Below are 16,587 nucleotides of genomic sequence, written 5' to 3' on the forward strand. Positions count from 1 at the left end.
TCACTCATTTTATTGACGACACTTCTAACGTTACTGTATAAACAATTAAGATTTACTGTTCTTGTATATTTAACAACCCTAACACAACCCTTGAAGTTTTTTAGGCTCTCTTCCCTGATATTAGCTACCCGCTCACGTGAAACGTCTTTGCCCCCAGAACATCTAGATAATACGTCCAGTTGGGGTAACAGATAAGAACTCTTAAGGTATGTGCAAGAGTTACATTGACCAATATTATCAGATAAATGCGTGTCAGTATTATCCACATCCCCCCTAACTAGCAGTTTCCCTGAACCTTTAAGGTATCCTCAATAATACTGGCAAAAACTTTTGCACCACCTTTGTTTAAGTGTATCCCGTCTCTACAAAACAAATTCCTTCTACCTACAAGTGTGGGCCATGCTGATAGAAATTTACCCCCTAAAGCCTTGCAGATTCCTTCAAGTCTTGAGTTAATCCACAAGGCTCTTAACATATAATCCCTCCTATCGTGTCTGGGCAGAATTGCAGACACATAGACATTATGGCCTAGCTGGCGACATTTCCTCAGCATGGTCCTGTATTTTTCCAAGAAATCGTCAGATCGTGTACATTTAATATCATTTGTCCCCACATGAATAATAATATTTTCTTTACCCCCTTTAAAATCTGACAATCTGTTGGTGACATCATCAATAGTTGCTCCCGGCAGACATACCCTGGTTCTGCTCCACCTATCTTTATTACAAAAAATATTCCCCGTTTCCCTGACAATGGAGTCTCCTAATAAAACAATGTCCTTTTTAACCAGAGTAGTTTGCACTTGGTTTTTCTGTTTTGAGGCTCGAATCGGGTGTGCATCACTTGGTAGATTGCTGGAGTTTTGAGTCCCTGACGAGCTCCCAGATGCATTATTTTCGAGGGCAAGCATTCGTTTTTTCAGGGACTCAAATTGTTCCATCAGTGCACCAAATTGTAATTTAAGATCGGTGCACTCCTTACGTCGATCACAAAGAAAAGAATCCCCAGGTGAGGTAGGATTAGTCACCAGGTCGACCTTGGAAAACATTCCACAGGTTCCACAACGGATTAAATCATGACTCACCCGTAAATCGCCATCTGCTATTTCCGTGTGAGTCACGATACCCTGTGACGTGTTTAAGGCAGATCTCATAACTACCATTATAAAATTAAATAATCAACAGAATTAAATATTATCAATTAAATATTATCAACAGAACTGCACAGAGGATGCTCCATTCGTAGTATAGAATGAACAATTGCTAAGAACTTCAGATATTTTATTGTAATACAAAGTTCTTTTGACCTTGTATCAAACAGAACTTTGTATCAGCAATATCTTCTATTGGAATAATAGCTGTAATATCATCCATATGAAGAGTTGTAAACTGCTTCTAAATTTTCTCCATATCTGGCACAGAAGAATTTTTTATTTCAGGGAATTAGGACACCAGATGCATTTGAAGAAACTAATAGTCACATAAAATAAATCAATTCTCAGATAAACTGCATGTTCCTAATATCTTTCCAAAGAATAAATAACTGGAAGAATTAACCTAAAATCTATTTAAAAATATTTTTCAATCATTTTAAAAAGAAACCCACAAGTTGGAAATAAATGGTTATTTTTCTATATTTTAATCATTTACCTAAATATATATATACAGTAAAATTATGCCTATATTTGAAAAACAGCATAAATGACTGAAATTTAGAAAAAAGTTAGCAGGTATATAACGCTAAGGAAAGAAGTGGAAGGAAGGGTGAGGAGGCAGCTATTAACAGACAAGGGCAAAGAGGATTTTCAGACACTTGGAGACATCTGCTCCATTCTGGAGTGCACAGAACACTGATCTCTCCCTTTCCTTCCCCCACCTCTTGGAACTTTGACACCCTAAATGTTGAATTAAAAATGCATGAAACGTTAGCACTACCTTAATTATTTTTTTGTAATTTGGGGGAGGACAAAAAAAAAAAAAAAAACTGTGTACCCTGTATGCATGAAAGATGTTTACATCTTTGATGACACCTACTAAATTTCGAACAGCTAGAACTGAAATCATGAACGATATAATTTATGCTCATTCCCGCTACCTACTCTAGCGAATCAATATTAGTGATAAATAGGATACACACGCTTACTGCTTACTCTACTGAATCAATGTTTGGAAGAGCTTAGGCCAATAGCCTAATTACTCATTTGATTGTAGCCATTTGTTGAATAGTATGATTGCAACAATACAAGTATTTGTATTGTTACAATCATATATCAAGTTGGATCACGTTACTCAGTCATGCTTTGTCACAAATTAAACATGCAGCGTTATGAGATGTGCAAGAAACAACAGTATCCATGCATAATACGCTATGAAAACTATGACTAGAATCAGGATCTCAATGAGTACAAGCACAGGATGGTAATGTTGCACATTCCATTTTGCAATGAGGAAACAGAGATACTGTCAGAGATGAAATATGTCAAGATCTATGACGACAATGAAGAGCTCATACTAGATCGTAAATTGCATGAATTGGACATTCGCAAAACAATTGAAATATGTACGACGATGTGTCAAGACAACGATGACCCTGACGAAGCATGCGGTAATGACCTGCATAGCCTTGTAACACGACTGTGAGAAGAAGACCCTTTTACACTCATCCAAACAGTGAGATGAATGAGAATCTAAAGCTTGCCATGCTCAACCGACTCAGCACAACTGCAAAGAAATATGAAACCTTGATGACAAACAAGAACTTCTGCAACTTAATGAGAATGCCCAATGACAAGCAAAAGATTCTACTCATACATGTAATTTGGAGTCTGCTATCTCCCAATCCCGAACCAATTCAAATATTCTTGACCGGCCCAGTTGGTTGCGGAAAAACATTTATGATTTGCCTCTTGATGGAAATATACAATCGCTTCAGTAATACAGACGGGTACTGAAATGCCTATATTAGATGCATTTCAACTGGTATGGCTGAAGTGCATGTAATGTAATGCTTGGATGTTCTCAGAGGTGGTTCATGCCAGGTATGAGCACATCCAAGATCACTGCTCTGAAGATATCCATTTCTCTGGTTAGCCCAAAGCCACCTAAGTGGTATGCCCTGAATCATAAACATTTTTCTGTAACCAGCTGGTTTATGCCAGCTCTGAGCACATCCAAGATCACCTCACACAATCCTTTGCACGATATCCTCTCCCAACTCAGTTCATTTTGCCTTTCCCACGTTTTTTCTGCAACCAGTTGGTTCATGCCAGCTCTGAGCACATCCACGATCACTTCCCATGACCCTTTGCTTTAAATACTTTACTTTACTTTAAATTTTGCAAGATATCCATTTCTCCGGTTACCAAAAGGTTTCTGCCATGGGTGGCAATGGTTAGCCTAAAGCCACCGTTTATGATTCTTTAAACGTTTATGATTCTTTGCGCAATCTTTCAGACTCCGTTTTTGTTTATGAAACAGAAATAACAAGTGACGTTATTTCTGTGTGGCAAAATTGTGATAAATTGATTTTACTACTGTCCAAAAATTTAGTAGGTTCCACCAAAGATGTTTACACATAAGAAAAAAAAAGCATTTTCCACTCAGAATAAACTGTCAATCAGACATGCTACTTTCTTGTTCTAAGACTGAGCAAAAGGTGTCGTAGAAAAGGCACAAAAAATTGTGGCCAGACAAGTGGGCACTGCATCATAAAGTGCTGGATTGCAATTGGTAAGGCAGTTTCAGATTGAAAAATAGATCCTTCAGATTGAACATCCTCACTATAGTCAGTTCTGCTATAATGTACATTTTCCCAACGCGAATTTGCTCTAAAGCGATTGATATATTAGGGCACAATGCAACTATAATGCGATTTTTGCATTGGCTCATGCGTGATTTCATCTGCGAGTAACACCAAGTGAACGTAAAACCCAGCACCAAGCTGAAAGTAGCGACCTGCGCAGCAATACTTACAAGTTTCGCAGCTTAAAAAATGTCAAACGTCAAATGTGTGAGAGCTATATTTACCATTTAATGAAATTGTATTCGTTGGAGACACTGTTATCAAACTTATCATTCGCCGTATTCACAAGATTTTCTGTTAGAACAGAAATTTCGTGAGGGAAGGATAGTGCAAGCAGAGAAGCACATTACTGGAGGTTGCTACCATAAAACAATAAATACAATTTGCAGTTCCCAGTTGATTAGACTTTTCTGTTAGCACAGTCTAATTATAAACATGTGACAAACTTGGTCTTATTGCATTTGCAATAATACTGATAGCTGGAATTCTGTGGGTTTTACATAATGGTGAGATATGTTTCCCCTTCCTCTTCAATCAAATACAAAACATAAATTTTCAGAATCTTCTCTTTTGTGCGTGCCGTTTTCACCGTTATTGATTGCTCAACTTTTTCACTGTTTTTAAAACAGTAAAATTTAATTTTATAATCAGGAAAAAAACAAAAAAAAAAAAAAAAAAAGAAGAAAATGTCAGTGAACAGAAATATCAATCAAATAAAATTCATCTTCTCAATCTCCATCTTCTCACGGTAAAGTGCTATATTTACTGTAATATTTATTTATTTATTTACTGTTTTTTTTTTTTACTGTTTTACTTACCAGCCTGAACAATTTTTTTTTTTTTTTGATTGCTCTGCTCCTATCCCTATTTTTCCCATAAGTCCTGTTGTTTTTAATGCACGAAATACCATAATGTGGAAATTTTTAGGAACACATGTATCACATTATAGCAGAAGTGACTGTACTTCCTTGAATTCATTTCACCTGACTCTTATCTATTCCAAGTATCAAAATACTGCTGAATGGGCTACATTTTGGGTGTCTGGAAGAAGTCCAGCAGCATATGTTGATGACACTGAAGTCAATATCTGTAAAAAATTTGCAGAAATGTTTCCAAGAATGATAAGAGAATGGCTTCATCTCATGTAGAGCCATTGTCTTCTTTTTAATTTGTTATTTTCTGCTTTCTTTTAAAGTTTATAATGTGACATTTTATTACTGCACAGTAATCTGACCACCAAATACGGAGTATGGGGAAGGTCAGGGAATGACCACTGCATATCTCCGGAGCAATATGGCCTTAGTTGCTAATGCTCCTAAAAAAACCAAATAACTCACAGTAATCTGCTAAGAAAGCAGTAAGTACATATAGTAGTTCCTTATGTAGAAGGTCATGAAACCAAACCTAGAGGGGGAAGATGTGACACTGCTCACATTGATGCTATGAGGATGCTGAAAAGCAATTACAGTGGGGCAACAACATCTGATGGTAATTTGTTCCACAAAGCCCATTGTAAGTTGAATTACAGGAAATACATTTATTTCCTTTAATTCATTCCCCAACAACACATGAAATAGGTATTTCTTACATGTTATACTTCATTTTTACATTAAAAATTTTGTTTTATAAAGATTATTTATTAAATAGTCATAAAACATCTTAAAATAAAAAACACAAATGATAAATTAGCATTTACCTTAGACTTGAAGTGCAGAGCTGATGAAATAAATGGTGGAGTAGTGGTGGTGGGACTATATCAAGCATCAGGTATCTTTCCAGTCTTTTGTTGCTACTGACAAAGAAACTGTCCAAAGTGGACTGTTTTTTTTATGACTTTTTTGTAGCTTCCTGAAGGAAAAAATGACTGTGTTCCATTTTGCACATCATGAGTTCAGTGTTTTCTATGTCGTGGTGTTCTTTTTACCACTTCCCTTAAATGCTCCCAACAATAAATGACAGTCTTCAACTCTTCAGCTGACACTTTTTGGGTGTATTTTTCTTCCTCTTCCTCTCCAGTGTCAATCTCCGTAATTTTCTACAACTTGTAGCTCCTCTGTTGTTAGCTCACGCCCATGAGCATCAATAAGGTCCTCCACATCCTCTTCGCTAACCTCCAGACCCATTAATTTACCAAGAGTGACAATATCATTTGTCAAAGCACCATCATCTTCAAATCTGTCAATGTTATGGATAATTAAAGGCCAGATGTTTTTCAAGGCTGAATTTAAGCACCTGGTAGAAACATCATTCCAAGAACTTAGAATCAGCTTCACACAATCCAGCAGGTTGAACTTCAAACTCCAAAAATCTTTGAGGGTGATAGCATTTTCACCAGCGGTTGCTGCAAAGCAACCTGAGAACATTTTTGTGGTGTAGATTTTCTTGAAGTTTGCAATCACTTGCTGGTCATTAGTTGAAGAGGAGTGGTGTTGGGTGGCAAAAATTTGACTTGAACAAAGTCAAATTGTGCCTCAAGGGATTGAAGAAGGTTGGGATATATGACCTGGCACATTATCCAGCAGGAGCAGTGCCTTCACAGGAAGCTTATTTTTCTCAAGATAACTCTTCACTGAAGGACAGAAAACTTCAAGCTCCTATTCATTGAAGACATATCCTGTAACCCAGGCCTTCTTGTTACTGCACCAAAACACTCCCAATGTGCCTTTGTCAAATACTCTGGGGGTGTTAGAGTGATACACAATCAAAGGCTTCAGCTTAAAATCTCAAGAAGCATTGGCATCCAACAGGAGAGTGAGCCTATCTTTCATAGGCTTATGCCCAGGTAAACTAGCCTCATCCTTAGCGATGTACATTCTTGCTTCCAGAAGAAGCCGGTTTCGTCAATGTAAAAAACCTGATGGGGAAGATAAACCTTCTGATCAACAAACTCTTGGAATTCAATTTTAAAGGTCTCAGCTGCTTTTTTATCAGCACTGGATGCCTCCCCATGCCTTTCAACATGTTTGATATTCTCCCTTTTTTTGAAGCACTCGAACCAGCCTCTGCTGGCTTTAAAGTCTTAAAAGCACACAGTACTGTCGCTGGTTGATGAAGCTTCAAGTTTCAGATCATCATAGATTTGAAACAATCACAAGTGATGTTCCATGCATCTGAAAATTTCCACCCAGTGAGGCTCACTGTATCTGGCCAGCTCAATTTTAAGGTACTTAAAAGTTACTGCTGGACCTTTTCAGCCATACCTCACATTGTGCCCAGAAGGTAATCATGGTTCCAGCAGGGTCAACCAGATAATTTTTGTGTGGAAAAAGTACACAATACTGAAGCAGATTACTATCACACATATATGGAAAAGATAATAATTAATCATAAACAGAATCAACATGGATTACACAAAAAAATCAAAAAATTACATATAAGAATGACAGAATTAGTTATTTCTCTTGCACATTTCAATCTTGCTGCAAGGCTGTTCATGGAGCTGTCTACCTATGTCTTACTGTTTTGAGATAAATGATCTGTTCTATTACCATTATTAGGATTATAAAATTTATTAAAAAAAAAAAAAAATACATTGCAATTTCATACCTGATAATCCAACAGCAACAAAATAGTGCATCGCACATTTTTATCACCCGGTCTTTTAACTTGAAATCCATCAGTTTCTGTAGTTGTTGGTGTACGATGCCACTGTAAGACACATTAGTGACAAATTGATAATAACTAATTAATATAACTGTGGAAAGATTGTTTATTTTATATGAAAATAGTGCAAAAGAGGTTATTAAGATATAAACATCAGAAATACTTTCAAGCAGTCAATACCTCAACAAGATGATTATCTGGGCCATACAGATCCTTATCTAATTCAATAACAAGACTCTTGAAGAATGACGAAAATTTCCTCTTCACTTTATTTTGGTCTGATTTTGGAGCATTAGGCTAGTAAATTGCATAATAATAATACAAAAATCACTAGGAAAAAATATTACAATTTTAACTATTTTGAATATAAATAAATCAAAGCTAAAATAAATATTATAATGACTATCTCAGATTTTAATTATTTATTTAGTGAATTACAATTCAGCAATAATTACTTATTATAAAATCATAGCAAGTGATTAGAATTTCTTGTCAGAGAAGAACAAATTAGAATACAGTAACATTGAAACTAAGCAACAATTATATGACAGTGATTTAAATGAAAATAAGATTGATTATATCTAAATTTAAATTAATCACTGCTGTGGATGCAAATTTAAGGATTGGTATTAAGCTTCTACCAAAAACAGAGCATATCAGCTATCCTATACATGCATGTGCATTTGTGTGTGTGTGGGGGGGGGGTGTCAACATGTAACAACATAATAGCATTCACAGTGACAGGTGGATGTAAGCTAATACAATGCAGTGTTACTGTATATTTCAGTGTATAAGTTCACATTTATTTTTTGCCTCAAAAATTTGTGCTTAATTATATATTTTTCATATAAGTCAATGCATTTTTTGGCAGTCATCTTTCATATTTCACATAGTGGGGTTTACAGTAAAATCTGCATTAAGAGCCACTGTCTACTTTTTAATTCAATCATTTCTACTTTTAAAAGTTTATATTGTGAAATTTATCACACTGCACAGTAAACTGTTAGAAAGCAGTAAGCGTATATAGTGCTTCCTTAAACAGAAGGTCATTCAAGCAAAACCTACAGCTATAGGGCAGGACATGACATTGCCTTTATGGATAATATACATTCAGTGATGACTGAATTGTGACCACCTAACTAATACCATGTAGGAGCCACTGTTTTCATGGATAACAGCTGCTGTTTGCCTAGGCAATGACTCCACTAGATGTCTGAGGATGATCTGCAGCCATGCTGCCTGCAAGGCTTCCCACAGTGTCAGAACAGTGACGGATGCGTGTCCATACACCTCACTTCTGTTCCAAAACATCTCACAGGTATTCAACTGGATTCAGATCAGGAAAATTTAGAGGCCAATCAAGGTGGGTGATATTTTCATTGTGTTCTTCGAATCATTCATGCACAGTGCAGTCTCAATGACACGGAGCATTATTGTTTTAGAAGATCCTGTTTCTGTCTGGGAAAAAATGCAACATGGAAGAATGCACATGGTCTCCTAAGAGCTGCCAGTGTACTTCTCCCTATTGTGGCCTATGATTCTGTTTGTATGCCTGAACTAGACTGTGGGCCACAGTCTAGTTCAGGCATACAAACAGAATCACTGTTATCAAGAAATTGAATCAGATCCAGTGTCTTTTCCTACTTTGACCAGAGCATGTTATACAACCTCACCCTCAGCACTGCAGGTGGCATCCCACTTGATTTATATCTTCCAGAGCCTTTTTCATTATGTCAAGAAAAACAAACAATTCCTACGAATTGCTACAAGAGACTAGGACATCAAGTTGGAGAGGTAGAGGTTCTGTGAGGAACTACAAGCTTTGGCAAACCAGATGGGTCAAGGAATCCAAAGGAATGATTACCAAGAAATATTTTCCAGATGTCAGACATCTTTCTAAAGGCACCCTGACCTCGTTCACACCCAACCACGAAACTACATACCTTATCACTAGCCTTGGATCTATCAATGCCAAACTCAAGGAACTAGGCCTGACTAACGACAACAAATGCCCACATGGGGAAACTGAGGACTAGACTTATCTCATATACAACTGTTCAATATATCTAAACCTACGTCAACAGCTGTTCATATCCAGCAATCTCCCATCAACAGAACCCACTTGTCTCTTGGTAAGCAGTAAAGAATCCTTTACTGCCCTTCTGAATAAACTGCCAGTTTATTCCAGCGATGCAGACATCTTGCAGTTGCAGCTCCATCTCCTCCTCAAACCTGGATGGATCACTCATAAATGAAATCTAGGAACCACTTATGCATTAATAACACCACGACCTCCTGCTGATGCTGTACTTACAGCATGGTATTCCAGTTTGACTGATTTTCATTCTTCTGCTAACCCCTCATTTAGGGTTTGGGTAGTACAGGAGAGGGTCATTTTGGCAACTCCCATTTCTTCCTTGCTGTCTGCTTTACTTGGCTATATATCCTTACCCCTTCTCTTCTCTGCTATATATCCGTTCTCTAGGGAGCCTCACTAGTGGCTTCCTTGCAACTGCTCACCTAGCAGATTTTCTTGTCTAAAGTCCACCCCTGTCTTCCTCTATTACCCCAACTCTCCTACTTACCATTACTACACTTATTGGGCCCCCATCCTTGCTCCGCAGGAGTTGGGAGCCCCAACAGGCATCTCTCTACTGTCCTGGTCTGGCTCCTTGTGTTGTGGATGGATGCGAAGGCTCTATCTATGGTGAGAGGGTCTTCCAGTAACTAAGTGGCCAGATGAACAACACCCCAAAACTTAACATAGTGGTTTTCAATTGCGGTGCCGCAACAATATTCCAGGGGTGCCATTATTAAAAAAAAAAAGTTCGAAAACCACTGACTTAACCTCACAAAACCCAACACAGCTCTCACTTGCTTTGAAGAGTCTTGCATCTTCACAGTGCCACTAAGAGCAGTTTTGTGAGGAACTACTGGCACTGCTTAACAAACACACTTATGTCCAGACCTCACCAGTGACATGGTCTATATACAACAGAAGTCTTAGTTCTTGCCAGAAAAACATGCCCCATATTAAGCAACCACTGTACCCTGCTTGAACAGTGGATGATGGGTCCATGGACTTGTGTTGCTTGCACCACAAAAGAGTCATCTGTCTGTGTGTTTTACCAGGTATTTTGATTCATCCAACTAGCACACCTGTTTCCAGTCTTCCACTATCCAACCAGCATGTTGTTGACACCACAGCATTAGTAGAGGCTCATGATACAAGAAAGCAAGCTTATACAGCATCAGCCAAAAAAAAAAAAACTTTCCCATTTCACTGTTCCATTCATTCCAAATGTTTGTCTAGTTCTGCCTTGAATTTATTTCAGCTATCAACTTCCATAACAACAGATGGAAGTTGGTTCCAACAATCAACTACTCACTGGCTAAAGGCAAACTTCCGCACATCTATTCTACAACTGTCTTTCCTCAGTTTGAATCTATGCCCCATCAGGTTTGTAATCTGAGCAAGAGGAATAATCCCCTCAGCATTAAGCCTGCTCAATTCATTCAAGCCTCCTACACCTCAATCAGATCACCTCGCAGGTGCCTAGTCTCCAGAAGCTACAATTTGCAGAACTTAAGCCTTTCTTCATAGGAGCACCCCTTTGTTCCCTTCATCAGTCTTGTTGCCCTTCTCTGTACTCGTTCTATCAACTCTACATCCTTCCTAAAATGAGACTTCCAGACCTGTACGCAGTACTCAAGGTGTGGCCTGACCATTGCCTTATACAAGGGGATAATCACCTCCTTATCCCTGCTTGCAAAATTGCTGTATATCATTGACAAAACCCCATGAAACCACCAATGATGATTGGCAGTGTACATCAACCAAAATCACATAACATCTCTATCTAAATAATGGTAGAGATTTTTCTGAAATATAAAATATCAGTTACTGGTAAAAAGAATAATTTTCATTTTCATTTGACTCATGTTTGCATTACCAAGGTATCATATATAATCATCTGGAAAGGTCCATGCAGAATCAAATTTCTTATCCTAAGCATTAGAATAAATTTTGAAATTAACACTAATGTTTAGGGCTATCCAACGTGTAATTCTAATTCTTAAATTTATCCACTGAATAACTTTGTTTTCTTTAGATTTTGTGGTAAAGTATACTCTTTATCACCTTCAATGTTTATTTGATTCTAATCAAAACTTGAATGTTATGAACTCTCAAGGACAATAACATAAACTTATATCATTATTTTGTAAAATTTGTTGTGTTGAACACTTGTTCTTGTCTTGGACTGATTAGACATTAATTGTTGGACTGGACATTATTAACTTTAATGTTTTTTTTAATATGAAATTTCTTTTGTATAATTCTTTCTTTTGCATAATTCTGTATATTTCTGTATGTTTTGTATCTGTAGAATTTCTTTTATTTACAAACAGCTGAGTGGTGCTCTTGCTTAATTATTTCAAGTTATCTACCTCTAAATAGGTTCCATGTTTTTAAATAATAAAAAAAAAATCTAACTGTAATCAAAATTTCCTTTAAATTGAAATCCTAATTTAACCTGAAATCATTTCTTTCATGTTTTCTTTTTTTTTTCTACCTACAGGCATGTCCTGTATCACTACAGAGAAACACAGTGGAGATTGAACTCATGTTCCAGGTGACGCCATTCATCAGACACATATACTATACTATGCTATCCAATGAATAATGGTGTTGAGGGGTTGCAAAGTTTCTACTTCAATACTGCATATGACATCTCTGATACAGTCTGTAGACAGAAGCATGTGGTTTGTGGCTTTGCTATTCGGCAGGCGCCTCCGTAGCCAAGGTCGGAAGGAGCAGCAGCAGTGCGTAGCACACGCTTCTTGAGTTGCTAATGTTATTAAAAAACAAACAACAACAACAACAACATTGCTATTCGACAATATAATTATCTGAAATTAAGTTTCCAAGACCCTGTTTTCTGGATTGCAAGTACTCATAATTTATTTTTTGATAATACTTCACCCATCATGGGTCAGGAAATCAATTATTCACTGAATAAAATAAAATAAATTTTCTGTTTATATCTCAAGTCCAGAGGATACTGAATTATGTTCAAGAATGATTTTATAGACTTCTTTTCTTAAACTTCCTTCAATTCTGACAATGTCCAGAAAAACAGAAGCAATCCCATATCATGACAGAACCATTGAGGCACTAAACAATGTGGCACCATCTTTTCTTCACTTGATCATCTCTCACAAACTCTCCACCTGGATCCAAAAATTTCATATTTGGATTGATCTGCCCACAGTACGCTTTTCCACTCTTCAATTGTCCAATGTTGAGTGCTTATCCCAAGCCACTGTTTCTTTCAATTTTCCGATTTTAATAAGGGTTTTCAGAATGCTGCATTATCACAAAGTCCTGTTGTTTAAGATGAAGTTTTACAGTGGATGTAGATATCGGAGCTTCCCTGTTCCTATTGAACTCAGCTCAGATTTCAATTCAGTAATCCGTCGACTGCATTTAGAAGTCAGTGTTATGGTCTTATCTTATGCTTCCATTGTTATTCAATGGAAGCATAAGCCACGCTCCATTCAATGCCTCCTGTGATCTTCCGTCAAAAGGATGTCAGAAGGATTTTGACGAATTTTGATGCTAAGAAAGCTCCAGGTCCTGATGGTATTTCTCCACTTGTTCTCGAAACCTGTACTCCTGAATCTACTCCTGTTCTTTGCTGCCTTTTTTCACTTTCTTATTCCAAAGGTGTTTTTCCTTCTGCTTGGAAATTTGCTCATATACAGTCAGTTCCTAAAAAGGGGGACAAGTCCCTCCCATCCAATTATCGTCCCATTGCAATTACTTCTACTCTTTCTAAAGTAATGGAGACATCAATTAACCGCCAACTCTTAAACTACCTAGAAACCTCCCGTCTGATTAACGATCACCAGTATGGATTCCGTCAGTGTCGATCCACTGGTGATATTCTGGCTTATGTTACCCATTTATGGACTAATTCAATGGAAAAGTTTGGTGAAACCCAAGCAGTTGCTCTTGACATCTCAAAGGCTTTCGATCGTGTTTGGCATAAAGGTCTTCTAAACAAGCTTCTATCTTATGGTTTGCCAACTGTTTTTTGTAATTGTTTATCCAGTTTTCTCTCTGATCGCTCACTGAGGGTGATGGTAGACTGCTCGCTGTCTTCTAACTACTCCACTAATGCTGGTGTCCGCCAAGGTTCAGTTCTTTCCCCCACTCTTTTCCTCTTGTATATTAATGACCTTCTTCTATTGACCGGAAATCCTATCCATAGTTTTGCTGATGATAGCACATTGCATTCGACTTTCCATTTTGAAAAACCTTGCCCTGCTAAATCAACTTCTCGAACATCTGCTACCAATTCCTGAAATGCCGATCTCCAGGTAATTCTCCAGTGAGGCAAAGACAACTTAGTTGATTTCGATCCTTCTAAAATCCAGTCTTGTCTTATATCTCGCAAAGAGGATTCTTCTGCTCCTATGCTTATCTTTGGTGACACTCCGATTTCTAGGCAAAATGATATCTCTCTTTTGGGGATTACCCTGACTTCTAATCTCTCTTGGCACAAGCACATTACAAATATTGCTTCCTCTGCATCTAAAAAAACTTGGTTTTTTCTTTCGCTCTCGGTGTTACTTTTCTTCCAAACAGCTGTTCATTCTGTACAAATTGCAAATCACCCTACCATGGAATATTGTTCCACATCTGGGGCAGTGCCCCCAAAACCTTTCTCAGGCTTCTAAATTCTATTCAGAAGAGGGCAATTAGAAATTAATGACTGATTTCTAACTAAGTCTCTCCACTCGTTGTCTCATAGACGTACTGTTTTTGCTGCATGCCTTTTCTACAGATACTTCCATGGGCACTGTTCTTCTGAATTGGCTTCTATAATTCCCACTCTCTCTCTTTCAAAACAGTCAGAACACGTGCTACCACCAGCCAACATCCATTTACTGTCCAACTTCAAACTCACAGAACCAACTTCTCATCTTCTTTGTTTATTCATTCTACTGCCATTTTCTGGAACAACCTTCCTTCATAAGTATTTCCTGAGAATTACAGTCTACAGAAGTTCAAGTCTAGTGTCAACAAATATCTTCTTTCGTCTTCTCAACCTCCAACCCAAGCACAATACTAAGTATTATAGGTTCTAATACCTCTCGTGTTTGGGGTTTTCATAAAAAAAAAAAAAAAAATGGTAGTTTGTACTCCTTTAAATGAAACACCTAGTTTTTTGGCAATACTTCTTATGGAATAACTTTCTTTAATCAGAGTTATAACGGCACTTCTTTTTTCAAGACTCAGTTCTGTATTTCTTGCTATGTTTATCACGAACCACAAAACTTACACCAAACACTCTGAATGATGGGCGTTTGATTTTATAAGTTTCTGCTCTTACTCCTCAATTTATATTATTGCAAAAAAACTCTAGAATCATCTACAATTTCTATAATATTCTAGAATCATCTACAACATTCCCCCACATTCAGGAATCTTCTACAATGTTCTACCACATTCAGGGTCTTCTGCACCTTTCTGGAGTATTCTCAAATTTCTAGAAATTTCTTAAATATTATTTAGGTTTTTTGATTTTTATATATAATAGAAAATATTTTAATAAAATTTGGTAAACGAGTTTGTCCTATTTTAATAAAAACTTTGAATATTAGAAAAAAAAAGAAATGTGATTCCAAACTTTTAGGTGGGAATGTAAATGATAAACAGGTCAGAAATATAATATATTTTTATTTTTAATTTGTGTTGATCATATTGATCTAGATTACTTAAATATAATTTAGTTATCATCCTGATTCAGTGGAAGCATGATATTTTATTCAATTTAATTAAAATGAAAGATAAAATTTATGAAAAAATTATATAAAAAAAAAAGTCAGGCTTACATCATCCAGAAGTCTACCTTCCACTCGAAGTTCCCAAGATGGTACTGTAGGTTCATCTGTTCCATCACCTTCAGGTTTTCCAGGATAAAACGTGTTTGAAATAAATATCCGAAGTTTTCTTTTTTGCTGAATGATAGATAAAAAGGCAAGACAATAAAAAAAAAATTACGAAAATACAAACTGCTTAAGAAAATGAAATCAAAAAGTACTTCTAGAGTCACTAATTAATCATTATATAACCATTATAATATGTTATCATGTTACCAGACTTCTAAGACCATTAATTTCCTTATATACCTGCCAATCGATCAAATATAAAGGTATATTTGATGAGTTCAGACAAAAGTCTGGGCACACAGCATGAGTCCAGCCTATAAGTTCTGGCCAATGAGTCTGGACTCATAGGCTGATCTCCATATTTTTTCTGTTCCAAATGAATGATAGGAACTTGCACATACATATGAATTATGGTATATAATTCTTGGGTGCATCCATAATTTTGACAGAATCATTCTATATTCACAATACTTGCGGTTGCAAGTAAGACACCACGGATTTGAGAAAACCCAAAGAAAAGAATCCAATGACACCTTTTTATGCAAGTAGAAACATAAGAATGGTTGAAAATTATCCAACAGTCAGTAGGAACACTGAAACACACACATTACCAGCAACTGTATCATACATGAAAGATTCCAAAATATTCTGGAATTTGATGGTGCAGCATTACTTTGTAATGGATGGTTTCATTGTATGTCACCTTTGAGTAATTCCCATTTAATGATGCATAATTTTGCAAGTAAAACCACTGCTATTGGAAGCTATGCATGCCCTTTTCCTGTAACCCTCCCTCAGAGAATGCTCCACATGCTCTGCAGAAACAACTGCATCCCTCCAGGTAATGCTTCATTCTGAGGAATGAAGTACAGTGAAACTTCTCCTAACGGACACCTCTTGTTAACGGACATCTCTCTACAACGGACATTTTCAAATTCCCCAACAATAAAATTTCTTGGAAAACCGTAAGTGGTGAAGGTGGATCTGTTGATACTGGGGTTGTAACAGAGTGGACCGTCAAATTGGAAGATTTATGTCATGATTTTGAAGCTAAGGATATTTACAACTGTGACGAAACAGGGTTGTTTTTTAAAGCTCTTCCTGAAAAAACAATGAGTCTAAAAAACGAAAAGTGCCAGGGCGGAAAAATTTCTAAGGAACGCTTTACTGTACTATTGTGTACAAATATATGCTGGGAGACTTTGAACAACCTCTTGTTATAGG

General features: G+C 36.9%; 1 protein-coding gene across 4 annotated transcripts in view; it reads right to left on the reverse strand.

Moving 5' to 3' along the window:
• Positions 1–16,587, reverse strand: part of Bap60 (Brahma-associated protein 60) — a 165,470-nt gene that overhangs the window by 82,922 nt on the left and 65,961 nt on the right. For all 4 annotated transcript variants that reach the window (XM_090372238.1, XM_090372219.1, XM_090372224.1 and 1 more), the window contains 3 exons: positions 15,307–15,432; positions 7,585–7,701; positions 7,348–7,449 (listed from right to left, as the gene is read on the reverse strand). In XM_090372238.1, coding sequence (XP_090228364.1) covers positions 7,348–7,449; positions 7,585–7,701; positions 15,307–15,432 — 345 coding nt within the window. The remainder of the gene's footprint in view (positions 1–7,347; positions 7,450–7,584; positions 7,702–15,306; positions 15,433–16,587) is intronic.

The sequence above is a fragment of the Mastigoproctus giganteus genome, chromosome 1 (assembly GCF_048544385.1).
Source record: "Mastigoproctus giganteus isolate SK-2022 chromosome 1, ASM4854438v1, whole genome shotgun sequence".
In the NCBI taxonomy this organism is placed as follows: domain Eukaryota; kingdom Metazoa; phylum Arthropoda; class Arachnida; order Uropygi; family Thelyphonidae; genus Mastigoproctus; species Mastigoproctus giganteus.